Here is a 15,668-nt window from a genome sequence, read left to right on the forward strand (position 1 = left end):
CGCACGAAACGGCCGGCGTGAGTCCCGGCCCAGCCACGCCGGGAAACGGGGAAAACGGGGCGGTTCTCGGCGGGAGGCTCACCGGTCGACGGCGCGTTACAGGGGGTCTCCATGCTCCGTGGCGACGGTGGCTGCTTGGTTCTCCTTCACCTGCTCCGGCGTGGCCTCGGTTTGCTCCCTCTCTCTCTCTATTCTCTCTCTTGTCTCTCTCAGTCTCTCTCTGTGTTTCGCCGGAAATGACCGACCGGGGCTGCTTCCGAGGGTTGCCGGTCGGCTTGCTGGTGACGATGAGGCCTAGGTGGGACATATGCAAGACCCTCCGAGGCTCCTCTCTCTTCTCGGTTCACGCTCTCACGCTCCCTCTGTATTTTTCTCCAAAATGGCCGACCCAGGGGCCTCTCTCTCTGTGGCCTTAAGGCGACGTCCCCCGGCTCCGTTACGTTGGCAATGACGACGGCCTGCACCGGCCTACGCCACCCCACGACTTTCGTGGCCATGGCAGGCCGGTGCAGAGCAGAGCAGAGCAAAGGGGGGGGTCCGGTTCAGCGAGGCAGCAGAGGCGAACAGGGGGGAGAGAGAGGCGCGGAAAACAGGAGGGACGGGGCCTTGCAATTAATGCCGGTCCCGTCGGCGTGCTCTCTCGGCCTTCCTCACGGCCGGGATAAGCGACGCCAGAGGAAGCAGCGCCGCCGTGCGTCGGCGTGACGTCTCGAGCGAGGGGAGAACGAGGGGCGGAGAAGGCGGCCGCGCGGGGAAGAAGAAGGAAGGAAGAAGGCTGGGCCGGGCCATGGCCGGCGGCGTGAGGAAAGAAGAAGAAAAGGAAAGCGGGCCGGGCCCGCGCGAAGGGAAAAAAGAAAAGGAAAAAGGGCCTGGGCCCGGGGGAAAAAAGGAAAAAAGGAAAAAAGAAATGGGCCGGGTCGGCCCAGCTCCGACCCAGCCCGACTCGATTTTTTTTTTTTTTTTTTTTTTTAAATTTTTGTTTAAAATTTAAGAAAATATGCTCTAATAGGCCCTATTAATGTACATATGCCTAATGTCTATATGCAATGCATTTAAATTGAAATATTTTTTTGTTTTAGGAATTAACGAAATTAACTCCTAAATTTTGCAATTAATTTTGGGCAAATTAAAAATAGGTGTCAACATTAGTGAAGCAAGCATCTCCACTTGGGACATTTTAATTGTATCCAATGCTCAAAAGTCAGTATTTAATATTGATTAAAAAGAAAAAGGAGGTATGGCTTCTTATTTTCTATGTTGTGCATATCTCCAATGATTAGTGAAGCAAGCATCTCCACTTTGTTTTAATATTGAATAAGGTCAAAGTCAAGATGTATCTACGCGCTTCTTGTCTTCCTCTCATATATATATATATATATATATATATATGAAGTCTAGCATCTTCAATTTTATTTTCCACTTGCTGTTTTTTAAAACTTAAATCGTTTGCGCATGTGATGTTTTACATTATTCAAGGTATTAATTCCGGAGTATTATAGTTAGAGATGTTATTGAAGTTGGTGAATAGGTTAAGCTCTCCCTGATTTGGGAATCCAGTGCATATCTCCAATAATTAGTGAAGCAAGCATCTCCACTTTGTTTTAATATTGAATAAGGTCAAAGTCAAGATGTATCTACGCGCTTCTTGTCTTCCTCTCATATATATATATGAAGTCTAGCATCTTCAATTTTATTTTCCACTTGCTGTTTTTTAAAACTTAAATCGTTTGCGCATGTGATGTTTTACATTATTCAAGGTATTAATTCCGGAGTATTATAGTTAGAGATGTTATTGAAGTTGGTGAATAGGTTAAGCTCTCCCTGATTTGGGAATCCAGACCGCCTAATAAAACAAACAGCTCTGACTAAGGGCCCGTTTGGCAACTTGCCAAACAGCGAAAATTTCTGTTCTTTATTTCCAAAATTAATTTGAGAACAGAAATCCGTTTGTTAAATTTTTTGTGCCCGGGCACAATTTTGCAAAAAATTATTCCCAAAATCAATTTTGGAACAGAATTAAGAAGCAAAAAAAAGTAGCTTCTTGATTCTGGAACAATTTTTCCATTTCTGATTCTTCTTGGTTTTCTTCTTTTTTCTTCTTTTTTCTTGGTTTGTTGTTGTTCTTCTTCCCGGCCTGCCGCCCACCTGCCGCCGCATGCCTTCGGCCGGCCACAGGCCTGGATGAGCGCGACTCGCGGCCGCGACGGCAAGTCCTCACCATGGTTGGGCGAGACTCGACCTCACCCAGATCTGACGATGACGAGGTTGGCCTCGCCACCCAAGCGAAGGGCTTGGGTAGCGACGGCGAGGTCAACGGCGAGGGCCGCGACACTCTCGCCGGCCCTGGCCTGTGGCCGGTCGCCGGCACCGGCGACCGGCCATGGCCAAGAAAGGGAAGAAAAAAAGAAATACTAAAAAATTCAAAATATTATTAATAAAAAGAAATTTTGTGTAGTTACCAAATGCATTTCTGTTTTTTTTCTATTCTAAGAATAGAAATTTTGGGCAGTTACCAAACGCCTTCAAATGCTTAGAAATTATTCTCGGGCACGGAATAAAAAAGAATCATTTCTGAGCAGAATCTGTTCCCAAGCACAGAATGATTGCCATGCGCAGCCTAAGCGATGCGTGTTACCGTATTGTTAAACTATTAAAAAATAAAAAAATGCTGCACAAGAAATACTCTGATGATTTGGTTTCTCTCAATTTACTTTTACTTTTTCTTTTTAATTGAATATTTTGTGATTCGTGCATTTCAATTTTCTTTAAATTCGAAACACTTAGAGACTTCACAAGGCATATATAAATTGGCATTTAATTCTTTTGTAATCTTTTAAAATGTAATTAGTATTTTATGTTTCGACGGGGAAAGTAAAAATGAATCTTTTACTTTTTTTTAAAAGGAAGCAATGAGCCCTTGAATTTTCGAAATAAACAACCACAAGAGACATATTCAAATTTGATTCGTCACATTGAATTTCCCTCTTTTTTTTAACCCACACATAATAGATGCACAAATTTTGGACTTCCCTCATCATTTTCGCCTTAGGTGTGAAGGGAAAATTGTTGAACTCTAAATTATAACGTGTGTTGTGATTTTAAAAAATAACATTTTTTGAGCTCGAAATGTTGTCGTATATCTTGGAGACAGCTTAACCCAACACATAAGGCCCGTTTGGCAACGCCAGCGAGTAAAATTTCGTTCTTTTGTTCCCGAAATAGTTTGGGGAGAAATGCGTTTAGTAAACTTTTTGTTCCGGGCACATTTTTGCAAAAATTTGTGCCGAGAAAGCGATTTTGGAAGAGAAACAAGAAGTAAAAAAAGTTGCTTCTTATTTCTCGGCACAATTTTGAGAATCAGTTTTTTTCTTCTTTTTCTTTTTTTCTTTTCTTATTTTTGTGTTGTTCTTCCTGGGTGGGCCGGCGGCCAGAGCCACGGCCAGAGTGGCGAGGCGTCACGGTCCTCGCCTCCGCGGCGGTCGGCGAGCGGTGACGCCTCGCGGCCACGAGGCTGTGGCCGGCCCGTGCGGTCGCTGCGGCCGGCCATGGCAAAGAAGAAAAATGGGTAGAAAGAAAAAAAAATTTAAACAATTCAAAATATTATTAAAATATTATTTGGGAACAGAAATTTTGTGTAGTTACCAAACGCATTTCTCATTCTTTTCTACTCTAGGAATAGAAATTTTGGTCAGTTTATCATACGCCTTTAAATACTCAGAAATTGTTTCCGGGCACAGAATAATAAAAAAATCATTTCTATTCAGAAATAATTCCCGGGCACATAATGGTATTCATGCGCACCCATAGTGGCCGATGGTGGGCTTGCCGAAGGCGGCGGATGTGAGCGCGCGCGGTGGAGTTGTGACCCTTGGGAGGAGGAGGAGACAAGAGAACAGCTAGGGCTTGTACCTGATAAAATAGAGACAATTAGAGGTGTGAAAATGAAATGAGGACCCGCTTTTGGACTCATATTTATTGGTTGGGGTCGCATATGGGTTAGCTAAAATTTAACGAACAGGTTGTTAAGGGTTTTAGAATAACAAAGCCCGACTAAATATGAGTTTTAATGGATTTGAATAATATCCACCTGCTACCAATGTTGGTTAAAATAGAAAACCCTAAATTCTAGAATCGGTCCGTTACCCTCAACCTCAATCATATTTGTTATTTTACCATATTTATCGGGAATTGAGACATGTCGAGGCACCACCAAAGTTTTTTGTGATGTATCCGCTTTTTCCTCCAATAAAAACATCGACTATATAGGAATAACATCCCCCGCAAACCTACATTCTTGACAATCTTCTCCTACTTCACTAATCCTCCTCAAAAAATTCAAAAAGAAAGGAGAAGATCATGGGTTGCCTTGGGTATGAGTTGACTCCGAACGGAACCAGATATAGGTTGTTAAAATTGTATTACATGTTAACAAGCCGATATGAATTAAATGAGTCAATTTGGACCGGACATATTTTTTATCCATCCAAACCCGATTAGACCTAATTCACCCATTTGACAGGTCTTGAGACAGTACATGAGGTCAATACTTGGATATAATACCCCTTTACCCATGTTTAGGATTTTCCTCTAAAAGTAACCAATGAGCATCTAGAATTAATAGAATAGCCAGAAAAGACAAACATATCGTACGAAATAACCAAGTTAATCATACTTTAAGAGATTGATCAATGGTCCAGGTCAAATCAAAACTCTTTCACACCATTGCTCAAATGATTCTATGAAAAGGATAAATGAATGAAGGTAGTAATTCAAAGGATGTGCATGGAAATGGTGGTTATATAATCATTTATCATACGCGTGGGGCAGAATCAACAAATTATACTTCGGAAACAACCTTTTTCTAATCACAAGTTTTTATACAAAATCCACAACTAATTAACTTCCAAACTGTGATCCCCTGAATATATTCCTTTGGTTTTTGTTTTCCGTTTAGGTGATATATATTTTGGATTAGCTAGCCAGCGATAGATAATGTACAATCTATCAATTGGGTCGAGACAAAGAATCCACTAGAAAAAACTATAAGGTTTGACTTAAAAAGATGGGAGAAGGACATTAGAAATGCCAAAACTATTGTATGGTACCTAGTTTTATATCAAAACATTATAAACTATCACTTTGATTCAGGAAAAGTACCAAAAAAGTCCTAAACCTATTACATTGCTACCGATTCAGTAACCTTTCAATTGAACCAATTTAGTTTTAAACATTTTCACATTATACTTATTCAGTTCATCCGGCCAATTTCGGCTATCCTACATGGCACAGCCAATGCTGACATGGACATTTTTAAAAAAAATTAAATATTTTTTTCGAATTTTTCATCAATTTTTTTCTTTTTCTCTTTTCTTTCCTTCTTTTCTTTTTTTCTTTCCTATCTCTTTTTTCTTTTTTCCTTATTACCCTTTGCCGTTCACCAAACAAAGAATAAAAGATGAGGAAATCGGCCGAAGACGACACCATTCACGAAACAAAGAATAAAAGATTCAACGTGGAAAATACAACGAGGAAATTAGCCCAAAAAACGACACCGTTCACCAAACCTTGATATGGTGATGTCTCTCTTCCCCCCCTATCGTGAATCTTTATTACTCCCTAATTACAAGCACCATAGCCAACGAAGCCAAAGCTGCAACGCCGCCTACTCTCCCGGTGACTACAACTTCGCCGGTCGTGACCTCTTCGACGCCAACAACCTCGCAACGTCGGGCTCTTATGTCCAATTTGGCCAGCACCCAGGCTGCCTTGAGATCTTCCGACGGTCAGGCCGCTCCACCGTCGCACAACTTGCGCAGATTCAAATTGAAATTTGGGGCTAGGGTTTGGTTTGAGAAGTAATTTTAACCGAATTTCTCAATTTAATTGGCGTCTCGATTGGGTTGTCAAGACGTCATTTGTTTTGTACATTAAGGGTTGATGTCTCTTTCGAGTCGCATGGAATGATTATCCTTAAAATAATGCCACATAAAATTTTCTAGTGAGTCAAGTCACCAAATAATCAAAATCCATCGATTTATAGAAGTTTGGGAACCAAATTTTGGTATGAGATTGTGAGCCGCAGAAGAGTTTTTATTCTTTAAAGAGTTGTTATCCGACTATTTTAATATGTGGGTTAGAGGATGCAACCAAGGATCCAAATAAGAGACAGATGGATGCAAAAAATTTGAAGTTGGTCTGCTAAGTTAATCGGTGAATGTTGGATATTCCCAATGATGTTATCCAAAAGTTATGAAAAGCAAATTATAGCGTCACTCTCCTAATGTTAATTATACTTTTTTCTCCAAGTTGGAGCCTCAGACTTACCCCACAGTTGACGCAGTTGGGTTGGGACGTTAGGCGGGTTTTTTTGACTAAAAATCTAGAGGTGGTCTATTTGAATCTCACACATTGCATGCAAATTGCTCTGGATTAGGATTTTCTGGTTAAGCCAGAGGTTTAGATTCAACCGGTCCATAAAGTCTGCAGGGTGTCCTACAAGACTTCAAAATTGTGCGTAATTGCTCAGGGTTAGGGTTACCTATACAAGCCAAAAGGTCTAGACTTAACTGATTCATAAAATCTGCAGGGAGTCTTACGAAACGGTCTCTATGCCTAAGCCCCTGGATTGTTAAAAAAAAAAAACCAGTCAAACGTTTGCATCTTTCATCTAGAAATGGATTTAAAAAGAGATGGGATGACCGAAATAACAACGACATCGAAGGAGAGTAAAAGGTCAAATCTACTGAAATATTGTTCAAATGAGAAGGATGATAACTCAATGACAAGAATTGATCATACACCGACCAAAAATCATCTTCATGACGCGCTGCTTCTAGTCCATCGCTGTCGAAAATCTAACACATGGTTCATGAGTTTCTTTCGCTGTACCTGCTGTGACATCATTGGAGATGCCAATCCAATTCATTCCACTCTTTGTCGTTAATTTAAAGCTGGCCCATGCAAAATTCAACAACGTCAACCTTTTGCGGCATGAAATTTCCACAAATGTATCTGCAATGTCATGATCTTCGTGCTCCAATTCGAGTAATAAAACAACAGCATGTGTGCGTGCCGAAAAGTCAAGCCTGAAAAGTTTGAAATACAACGGGTCAAACATTTAAAAATATTTTGGCAAGACTGTATAGCAAATGAAAAATGTCAAGATTATGATAATGGCCGGCACCTGAGTAGTTGAGTTTTCGCGTAGATTGGCCAGGGTTTCTATAATGGGAGTATTTATACTCGAAAAAATCCTTAGAGGCCAACAAGAGGACCTCATGAAAATGTCATAAGCAGCAAGTGTTATTTTACGTGGAACAAGAGAAGTTAAGCGACATCTTGTCTTCATCGACCATGACCTTTTAGCGCAATGACCCATTTGTTGAGTAAAGGTATATCTGTAGAGGAGATTAACACCACAAAAAAAAACCCTAAATTATGTCCTCGGTTACATCAATATACTTTCTATTGTGTCACAAAAAATCTTGAATTGGGCCATGCTATTACGTCAATACCCCAAACTTGTAATAGTGTGACAAAAAATCCTAAATTTATGTCGTAATGATACAAGTTTGGGATATTGGTGACACAAAAATAGAGTTTGCGATATTAGTATCATAGTGGGCAAAGTTTATCATTTTTTTTTGTGGTAGATAGATGGTATTTTTGTCACACTGTTACACGTTTCAGGTGTTGGTGACACGAGAAAAAAGTTTTGGATATTGGTGTCACAGTAGACGAAGTTTAGAATTTTTTATGGTAGATAAAATGTGTTTTGGTCATACTGATACAAGTTTAGGGATATTGATATTATCATATGTATAATTTAGGGTTTTGGTGGTATTTTCCATAAATAGATATGAGAACTCTACATTACCGTTTGTGGAGATGGATAGAATATCTTTGTCAACGCAAGTTATGAATCTGATTGTGGAAAAAAGTCATCGTGATCGTAAACATATTTATCACTATGAGTGTACAAAGTTTAAGTACCAAGTTATAATAGTGGGCAGCCGCGACATGCTTACAAAAGGACTGTTTTACTACATCCTTAATCGAAGGAAATTTTTCACATCTCATCTTAATATCGCGTCACACGAAATATACAAGAATAGGATTCAACCTTTGGATTCCCCGCCATTTCAAATTTACTATATACTAACAAGTGACAAATGAAATTCTAATATGAATAAAGTGTATCCCTATCACGCCACACGAAATATGTCAGCTCTCTTTTATGGACTTTCGTGTAGATTTAAAATAGTTGTATATTATATACCGATACGTTTGGCATGTGCTTAATAATGTATCCATTCTTATGATTAATCAACTTTGATTCTCATCAATTGCAGCCCCACTGCCCCACTATAAGGATGCTCGTAGACCCTACTCCGGTAATTACTTTATCTCTTCTTCTGCCGTTTTTCTTGGCTAATTAAATTAATGAACGGATGCTCTAATGAATGTCGTACTTAGTCATTGGTGTAGAATCCTCTTTATTTCAACATGTGGCCAAACTGCTCCCTAAACTTAATAAAGCATAAGATCCATCCTTTATTTTTTTTTCTTAATTACACTGTGTATCTCATCTCCAGTGCTAAATTCTACACTTCCCATCCTTTCAAACCTCTTTCTACGATGCATGTTGAATCTTCATGATTATTCAACTTTCTAAAAGAGGCAATGATACTAACTTTGTTTACTCAAAACTTTGGATTCAACTCGAGAGCATCTACAAGTCAACAACATAACCCAAGTGCCTGGCATATCTAGCCCTAGATACTCTTCATCTGCAATTGAAAGAGAAGAAAATCAGGAATCACCCACGAAGATCTGCAGAAAGATTGTTTCAATTCATCCACTGTTTTCCAATCAGCAAGTCTCGAAAACCTTTGGCTAGGCCCAAGAAACCAAGTTCAAACGAAGGACAAAGAATCCGTTTTAATTTTCAGTTTCCAGGATGGGCATGAGAGTAACGTATAAAGAACTCCCCACGCAGTGCATGCAATAAATTTAATCACCTTGCAAGTCATTTATAGCCCTTTTTTAGGGGGGAAAAGACACCATTTCAACGTGCGGACCAGCTGTGCTGTTTCTTGAAGATCTCTTTGAAGATCTTGTGCACGTTCTGCAGAATACGGTATCCCAACAATTTTCCGTATCTCCAGACTGTCGGTCATGTGTATTTCTAGGGTTCGAGAACAGTATTTCATCTGCAACATTAATAGTACGCTCTAAAAATAATGCTTGATCGACACGATATTTATTCCCCTTTTGATTGCAAAGCAACAAAAGGACTTTATCTTTTAAAAATCAAAGAAATTGCAGTCACATGTGCTACTTTTGTAGTAGGTTCTCCCATACCGAAAACGTTGTCATTTCTATGTGACACGCATGCGGTTTCTTTTTCATTCGGATTCCTCATCTGGAAATAGTCAGACAAAAAAAATTGATTTTAATATACCAATTATGGTTTCCTTCCTATTATTCAAAGGCACCGTCCATCGAAACGATCATCGAGGGAGCACAAAATTTTGTTTAATATTATGTTGGAATAATTTTTCATTGTAAGAAGATGGATGACTCCGTGATATACTCGATGCTTCGTGATTGTTTGAGTGGACAGCCGCGGTGATTCCAAGAACACTGAATCATCTTTCCCAAGATAACGTGAATGAATCCGATGTACCTTAAGACAATTAACTTGCTGTATTTTCTAGCAACTTATGTATTTCTTAATTGTTCTTGCATCATTTAATTCGTATCGTTTTATTTAGCTTAAATTTATCGAAAAGTAGCTTACTAATTTGCCTTTTTAATTGATACAGTTCATTAAAGAGGGTTAACAAAAAAGTTTAACTCAATAATTTTTCCTAAGAGTTAAAGCGTGAAAGCTTTTAGGTTTTTCTAGAAAATATCATACTTTGAGTTCTTTTCGTAGAATTCCGTCGCTAAAAGTTTGAGTTTTCAGGGAAAAGGTTGAATGTGTTCGAGTTTTACCAACCAAATTCATGCATTTTGTTTGCTCATTTGCAGAATGCATTCGACCTTCCGGCGACGAAATTCAATGTTTTAGCGACGTAGTTGTTTCATTGCTACCGTCGTTAGAACTTCCAGCGACATGGATATAACGATCAATAGTTGCGACGAATCCTTTCATCGCTAGAAGATACAGTGGCGGATTTTTGGCTTCAAATCTATTTCATCGCTAGAAGCTAAATTTCTTGTAGTTGGAGTGTATTTGTGACAAGATACAATTTTATGATGTTGTATATAGATGTTAGAAAATATTATATATATATATATATGTGTGTGTGTGTGTGTGTGTGTATGTGTGTGTGTGTGTGTGTGTGTGTGTGGGTGTGTGTCTTGGGAACGAGGATTGCATGGCAAACAAATTATTACCTCATATCTCGATCCGGAAAATTTCTTCATTTCCCGACGGAGTTAGATCCTTAGATTACAATCCACATATTTGACCACGTTACACGAAATTTTATAAGAAACCTAAGGTTTTTCTTTTTCCAAAGTTCTAGATTACATTAGAGTGTAGAATAGACAAAGTTTTGAGTTATCTATAGCACAAGTTTAATGAGCATGTCCATTATTATAACATTTTTGGTGTCAATACAAGTTTAATGAGACAAGTCTAATTCGATAGCATTAGTTCAAGGTGTTAATCCAGTAATTACAGCTTCTCCGCAGATTTGAATGTCTTCATTTATCGAAATCTACTAATTAAATCCATTATACAAGCGGACAAAAAGCATGACCATCACATGATAAACATGATATAATTGAAAAAGGTCCTCATGTGGGATAATTTTTTTTTTGAATCAAATGGAATAATTTGATTAAAAATGAAGGAATATAACGTTTTTCTCAAGTCTTGGAGAATATTAAAAAAATGTTTCTGCTTGGTCAGGCGTTTCAAGTCGAGAGCCGGGTTTCATATACTGTGTCGTGATGAAATTTCGAGCTAGGTTCCGAAATGATATAAAGATTAATATTAAAATAAGAATTTTCTGTTCTTTTGATTGATATAAATATAAAAAGAAAAGAAAAGAAAGAATGTATTCCGATGCAATGCATTATTTCTGCCTTAGGGGTTAGTACTGCGCTTATGCACTAGGAATTTTAGGTTGCTAGTAGGACGACGGACATATTACACAATCATTATTAGATGAGTGAAATGCGAGAAAACTCGATTAGGTATTACCTAAGTTCAAATACAAGTGCTATCTTACGTCGGTCTACATGCAAAATTTTCTTGACGCTTGTGCTAGATTAATACGGGAGATGGAATTGAAGTAAAGGAAGAGACCCTGCTCCATCTTTTGGATGCATCACATTGTCTTAGACACGCATTTGAACTTAGGTAAATGGAAATCTAAAGTCAAAACAACTTTTGAAAATTGAACATTGAATCTCTTGTAGAGTACGGATGTTGTACTTTCTGGAGCATTGAAAACGGAGCACTGATGATTTCTTCCACAAAAACAGACAAAAGAAAAGAAAAGAAATGCAGTCTGAATTACCGTTTTCTGTAATTTCACGTTTTTAGGTGAAAAAAAAGTTGGTAGAAATTTCCATGGGACTTTAGTCAAACTTGGAGGCAAAAATTTGACAAAATGATGCTGTTGGACAATTTCATACTCCTTTTAACCGTCACCTCACCTAGCTGTGTGTATCACATTGACAACATTATGTATGGAGAACGTGTGATATATTCATTCAATGTCCTGTTCGCTAGACCATTCTCCCAAAAAAACGTAAGGACAAGTTTGCCTCCACTAGTGTTAAACCCAAGATAATTGTATGAAGTTGCGAGAATGAGTTGCTGATGTTAAATGAGGTCTCGAGTTTGAACTCATGACTGAAATCCGATTCATAACCCGACCATATAATTTAAATGAGGAAAGTGTTTATCTGACTTTTGGTTTTACCAAATACGAAGCAACGAAAAATTTTGTTCGGAGTTGGATTCTTAGTATGAGTCGGCTATAAGGGATTTCTTATTTTAGATAAGAATATTATATATATATACGAGGTTGATTCTGGTTTTACCCTATTAGAGCAAATAAAAAGAGTATTAAGGCTTTCTCTCTATGGTTTTTCTGAGTGAGTTCTCTGCGAGAGATCGTGAGATAATACTTATGGGTTTTGTTTAGAATGTAATCTAGAGCTAAGAAACACTTGACTAATTGAGTGATTGTAAAATTTGTATTTCTTCAAATTCATTGGTGGATGGCTCTGTTCACGGAGTATATATCGAAACCCAGGCCAAATCACCTAAGTCTTTGGTGTCTTTATTGCTCCTCATTGATTTCTCTGGTAAATTCTTCTTCTCGTGTTAGACTTCTGTTACAATCCATTAGCTTCCGCAGTATTTCACAAATAGTCCCAATGAAGACCTTGAATCGAGTCATGACCGCCTTATTTTTACTTTTCGGTTGCTTCTCCTTAATAGATTTCGGGGAGAAGGATGTTCCATCTAACTTGTGTAATATTCATCGCAAGATAGTTTAGTCGCTAATATGCAAATAAGATCAGCCTTGATCTGAGGTAAAAACCCTAGTTGTGTGTGCAAATATGATAGAGAGAGAGTTACACTTACCGGTAATTTTACAATAATTAACGAGTCAAATTACATGCATATATTGGAGACACGAGATGGAAGCAAACAGAATGGAGATTACCACCACCTTCGTATAAAGGAATCAAATTAGACACTTCATTTAAAGTTTACCGATGTCGTTCACTTACAGATTTCAATTGCGATAGATTTACTACGATCGGTCTACATATGTGCGGACAGTCTGACATATCACTTAATAATCAATCTCGTAAACTAAACTTAATTTGTAATCCAATTGCATTGTGGCAGCATTTCCCCAGATTTTTTTTCGTAGTACCCAGCATGTCTTGATTTGAATTATAGTCTCACACTCGCTTCTTCTTTTTTTCTTTTGATCAATTAATGATGAATGCGTCATCATGGTCATCACGTCAATATTTAATCAAGTGAACTAACCACGCCACATGATTGGACAAAGCAACCATGTCACATGTATAATAATACTGATGAAGAAGATGAAGTACCAATATAGAAATGGACTTTAGTTTTTTTTTTTTTCTTCTAGTTAACTCCCCATAAAATGCGATTATATATACCGTGAAGCTTCAACTCTAGCCACCCAAAAACTGCTTTGCACGCACAAAACCCTAATCAGTCCCTCTATCCTCGCGTTATTCTCTGCTATTCAGGATCAACATGTACACAGCAAGTTCGACGATATCAGACTCAGATGCTGCTCTTTTAGAGTGCATTCGTCAGCATCTTCTCAACGACGACGACTTCGAAACCCTGGCGACAATCGCTGAAAATGTTCAACCCCATTGCCCAGATTCAAGCTTCGACGCATCTTCGTCGCCGGAGACAACGATGTCGTTCGAGGCGAATGATTACGACGACTTGGACATCTATCTCGACCCCCCGAAAGATGCCATCGGGTTCAAATCGCCCAGCTCGTCGAACGAGCAATCGGTCGTGGATTACGGAGACGTCAAACCGAACGAGGTGCTGCCCGGTGGGTATCACTATCGGGGAGTGAGGAGACGGCCCTGGGGGAAGTATGCGGCGGAGATTCGGGACCCGAAGAAGAACGGCGCGAGGAGGTGGCTCGGGACTTACCAGACGCCGCAGGGGGCTGCTTTGGCTTATGACCGGGCCGCGTTCGCGATGCGCGGAGCCAAGGCCAGGCTGAATTTCCCTCACCTGATCGGCTGCGACGAGGTGGATCCGGTGAGGGTCACTCGGAAGCGGCACCGCTCACCCAAGGCCGAGACCGGCTCGCCGGATCCGAAGTGGAGAAAGGAGGGCTTAACCGGCTCGGCCGGCGGCCCCGACCCCGACGAGCTTTATGGCTATGTCCTGTCGTTCCAATAGAGTGGGACTTGAAATGGACGAAATCGAAAGGTTTTGCGGTGATGATTTCTAGTCATTGTGTAATGAACATGCGTCAAGTATATAAATGATATGATATGTATGTTCTTTCTCTGGAGATTTGGCAACGGAATACTAATGATTTCTTCAACCAAGAAAAAGGAACATACGAAAAATTCATTTATGTCTGATTTTATTAATTTTTCTTTCTTTATTAGGGGACAAAAACTAATTAGAAGAAATTCCGACGGGGGGTTAGTCGAATTTTCTGTAATTTTCCATGCTTTCGCACTGAAAACTTTGCACTTATACTGCTTTGAGTCGCCACCTCAGATAATCATTTATATGAGAAAGAAATGTGTTGGAGAAGATGGGCATTGGGAACAAACATTTTGCGAGGTGGGGAAAAAGAAAATAAAACAAAATTTCAAACTTTTCCAAAAACAAAAGTTTCTAATTTTATTATATTTTTTTTACCACACCTCCCATTATTGTCCCCCTCCATATCTTTTGCAAGCAGACTATTACTGTCCTAACCTATTTTGTACAGGACCAAGGAAAACATCAAAAAACAATTTCTGTCTCATCAAAATTTAAAATACTAATTAAATTTTGAAAGATTATCCAAAAAATTACATGTCAATATTATATTGTAAAGAGTCAAAGTGTATCTGTTGAGCAATTTAGACTACGTAAAAAGCAAAAACAATAACCCTATCTAGACACGCCCTCCAAACTCCAAACCGTAAAGAGTCATTATTTTGTGTACTTGTGGACAAGTTATTGCCATTATTTTGCTTTTAGTAGTGCTAAGCGAATGATGGTTTATCAACTTATGTAACACTATCGTCGTTTGGTTCGCTCGATCAAGACCTTGAATCACGTTACGTTCGCTCGATCAAGACCTTGAATCACGTTACGACAGTCGAAATTCTTACTTTTATAGATACTTCTATGTCAAATCTTGGCGGATCGAAGGTTTATCTAATGTTTGAACGTTCATCTCGAAATATGAATATATAATTCTTTTTTGCTAATATAGAATATAACATGGCCCTACATTTCTTTCCTTGATCTTTTCTAAAAGATGAACGATACAAGGTACATGGAGAATATATTTCGTCTCCCAATATTTTTAGTGCTAACACAACCATTTGTCTCAAACATGCTCTTTTTCACAAGACAGAAATTTCTATTTGCTGATCCACTTTTAAAAAATACTAATTAATAATTTCGACCAAAAGGAATGACATAAACATTCAACACAAGATCCTCAACAATTCATTCTCATAAGAGAAAAGAACAAGAGCATAAAAATCAGTGCATGATGCCCAAATTGAAATAGATATTTCAAAAAGTGTCTCCAAATTACTTGTTAAGCAAAGCAAAATGATGAAAATATCGCAAAGTTTTATATACCGACTTTTCTCGTGATATATGAAAGTAAATATTACTTAAATTGAACATTTCCTTGCTACACGAGCTCGACAAGCACCAGAGGGACGCTCGTCGATATATGGTTGGCATATATCTTCAAATGTGAAACTTGTAATCACATATTACCTGGACGGAGGCTCCTAAGTTTAAATTTGATCTTCAACTATATAACCAAAAGCACAGTTTTATCTCTTGGTCGATTCTTACGAAAGAGATTTACAAGCAAGAAATAGACAGTCTGTAGAACATATGGCCATGTTTTGCCTTATCTCTCTCAAAGAAGAGC

At 38.8% G+C, this 15,668-nt stretch overlaps 2 protein-coding genes across 2 annotated transcripts in view; both read left to right on the top strand.

Moving 5' to 3' along the window:
* The window catches only part of LOC115666822 (actin-related protein 2/3 complex subunit 5A), a 63,638-nt gene that overhangs the window by 18,862 nt on the left and 29,108 nt on the right, over nt 1-15,668 (top strand). The gene's annotated exons all lie outside the window — the stretch shown is intronic.
* Nucleotides 13,274-13,948, top strand: LOC115684456 (ethylene-responsive transcription factor 1-like). Its single transcript, XM_030609195.2, has one exon. It carries the CDS (start codon nt 13,274-13,276, stop codon nt 13,946-13,948), a length of 675 nt encoding a protein of 224 aa, XP_030465055.2.

The sequence above is a fragment of the Syzygium oleosum genome, unplaced genomic scaffold (genome assembly GCF_021117445.2).
Source record: "Syzygium oleosum isolate NSW1041296 unplaced genomic scaffold, Sole_v2.1 Sole_v2.14, whole genome shotgun sequence".
NCBI classification, from domain to species: Eukaryota; Viridiplantae; Streptophyta; class Magnoliopsida; order Myrtales; family Myrtaceae; genus Syzygium; species Syzygium oleosum.

Excerpts from the sequence above, each read along its gene's own strand:
- LOC115684456 (XM_030609195.2), top strand. The coding sequence starts at position 13,274 with ATGTACACAGCAAGTTCGACGATATCAGACTCAGATGCTGCTCTTTTA.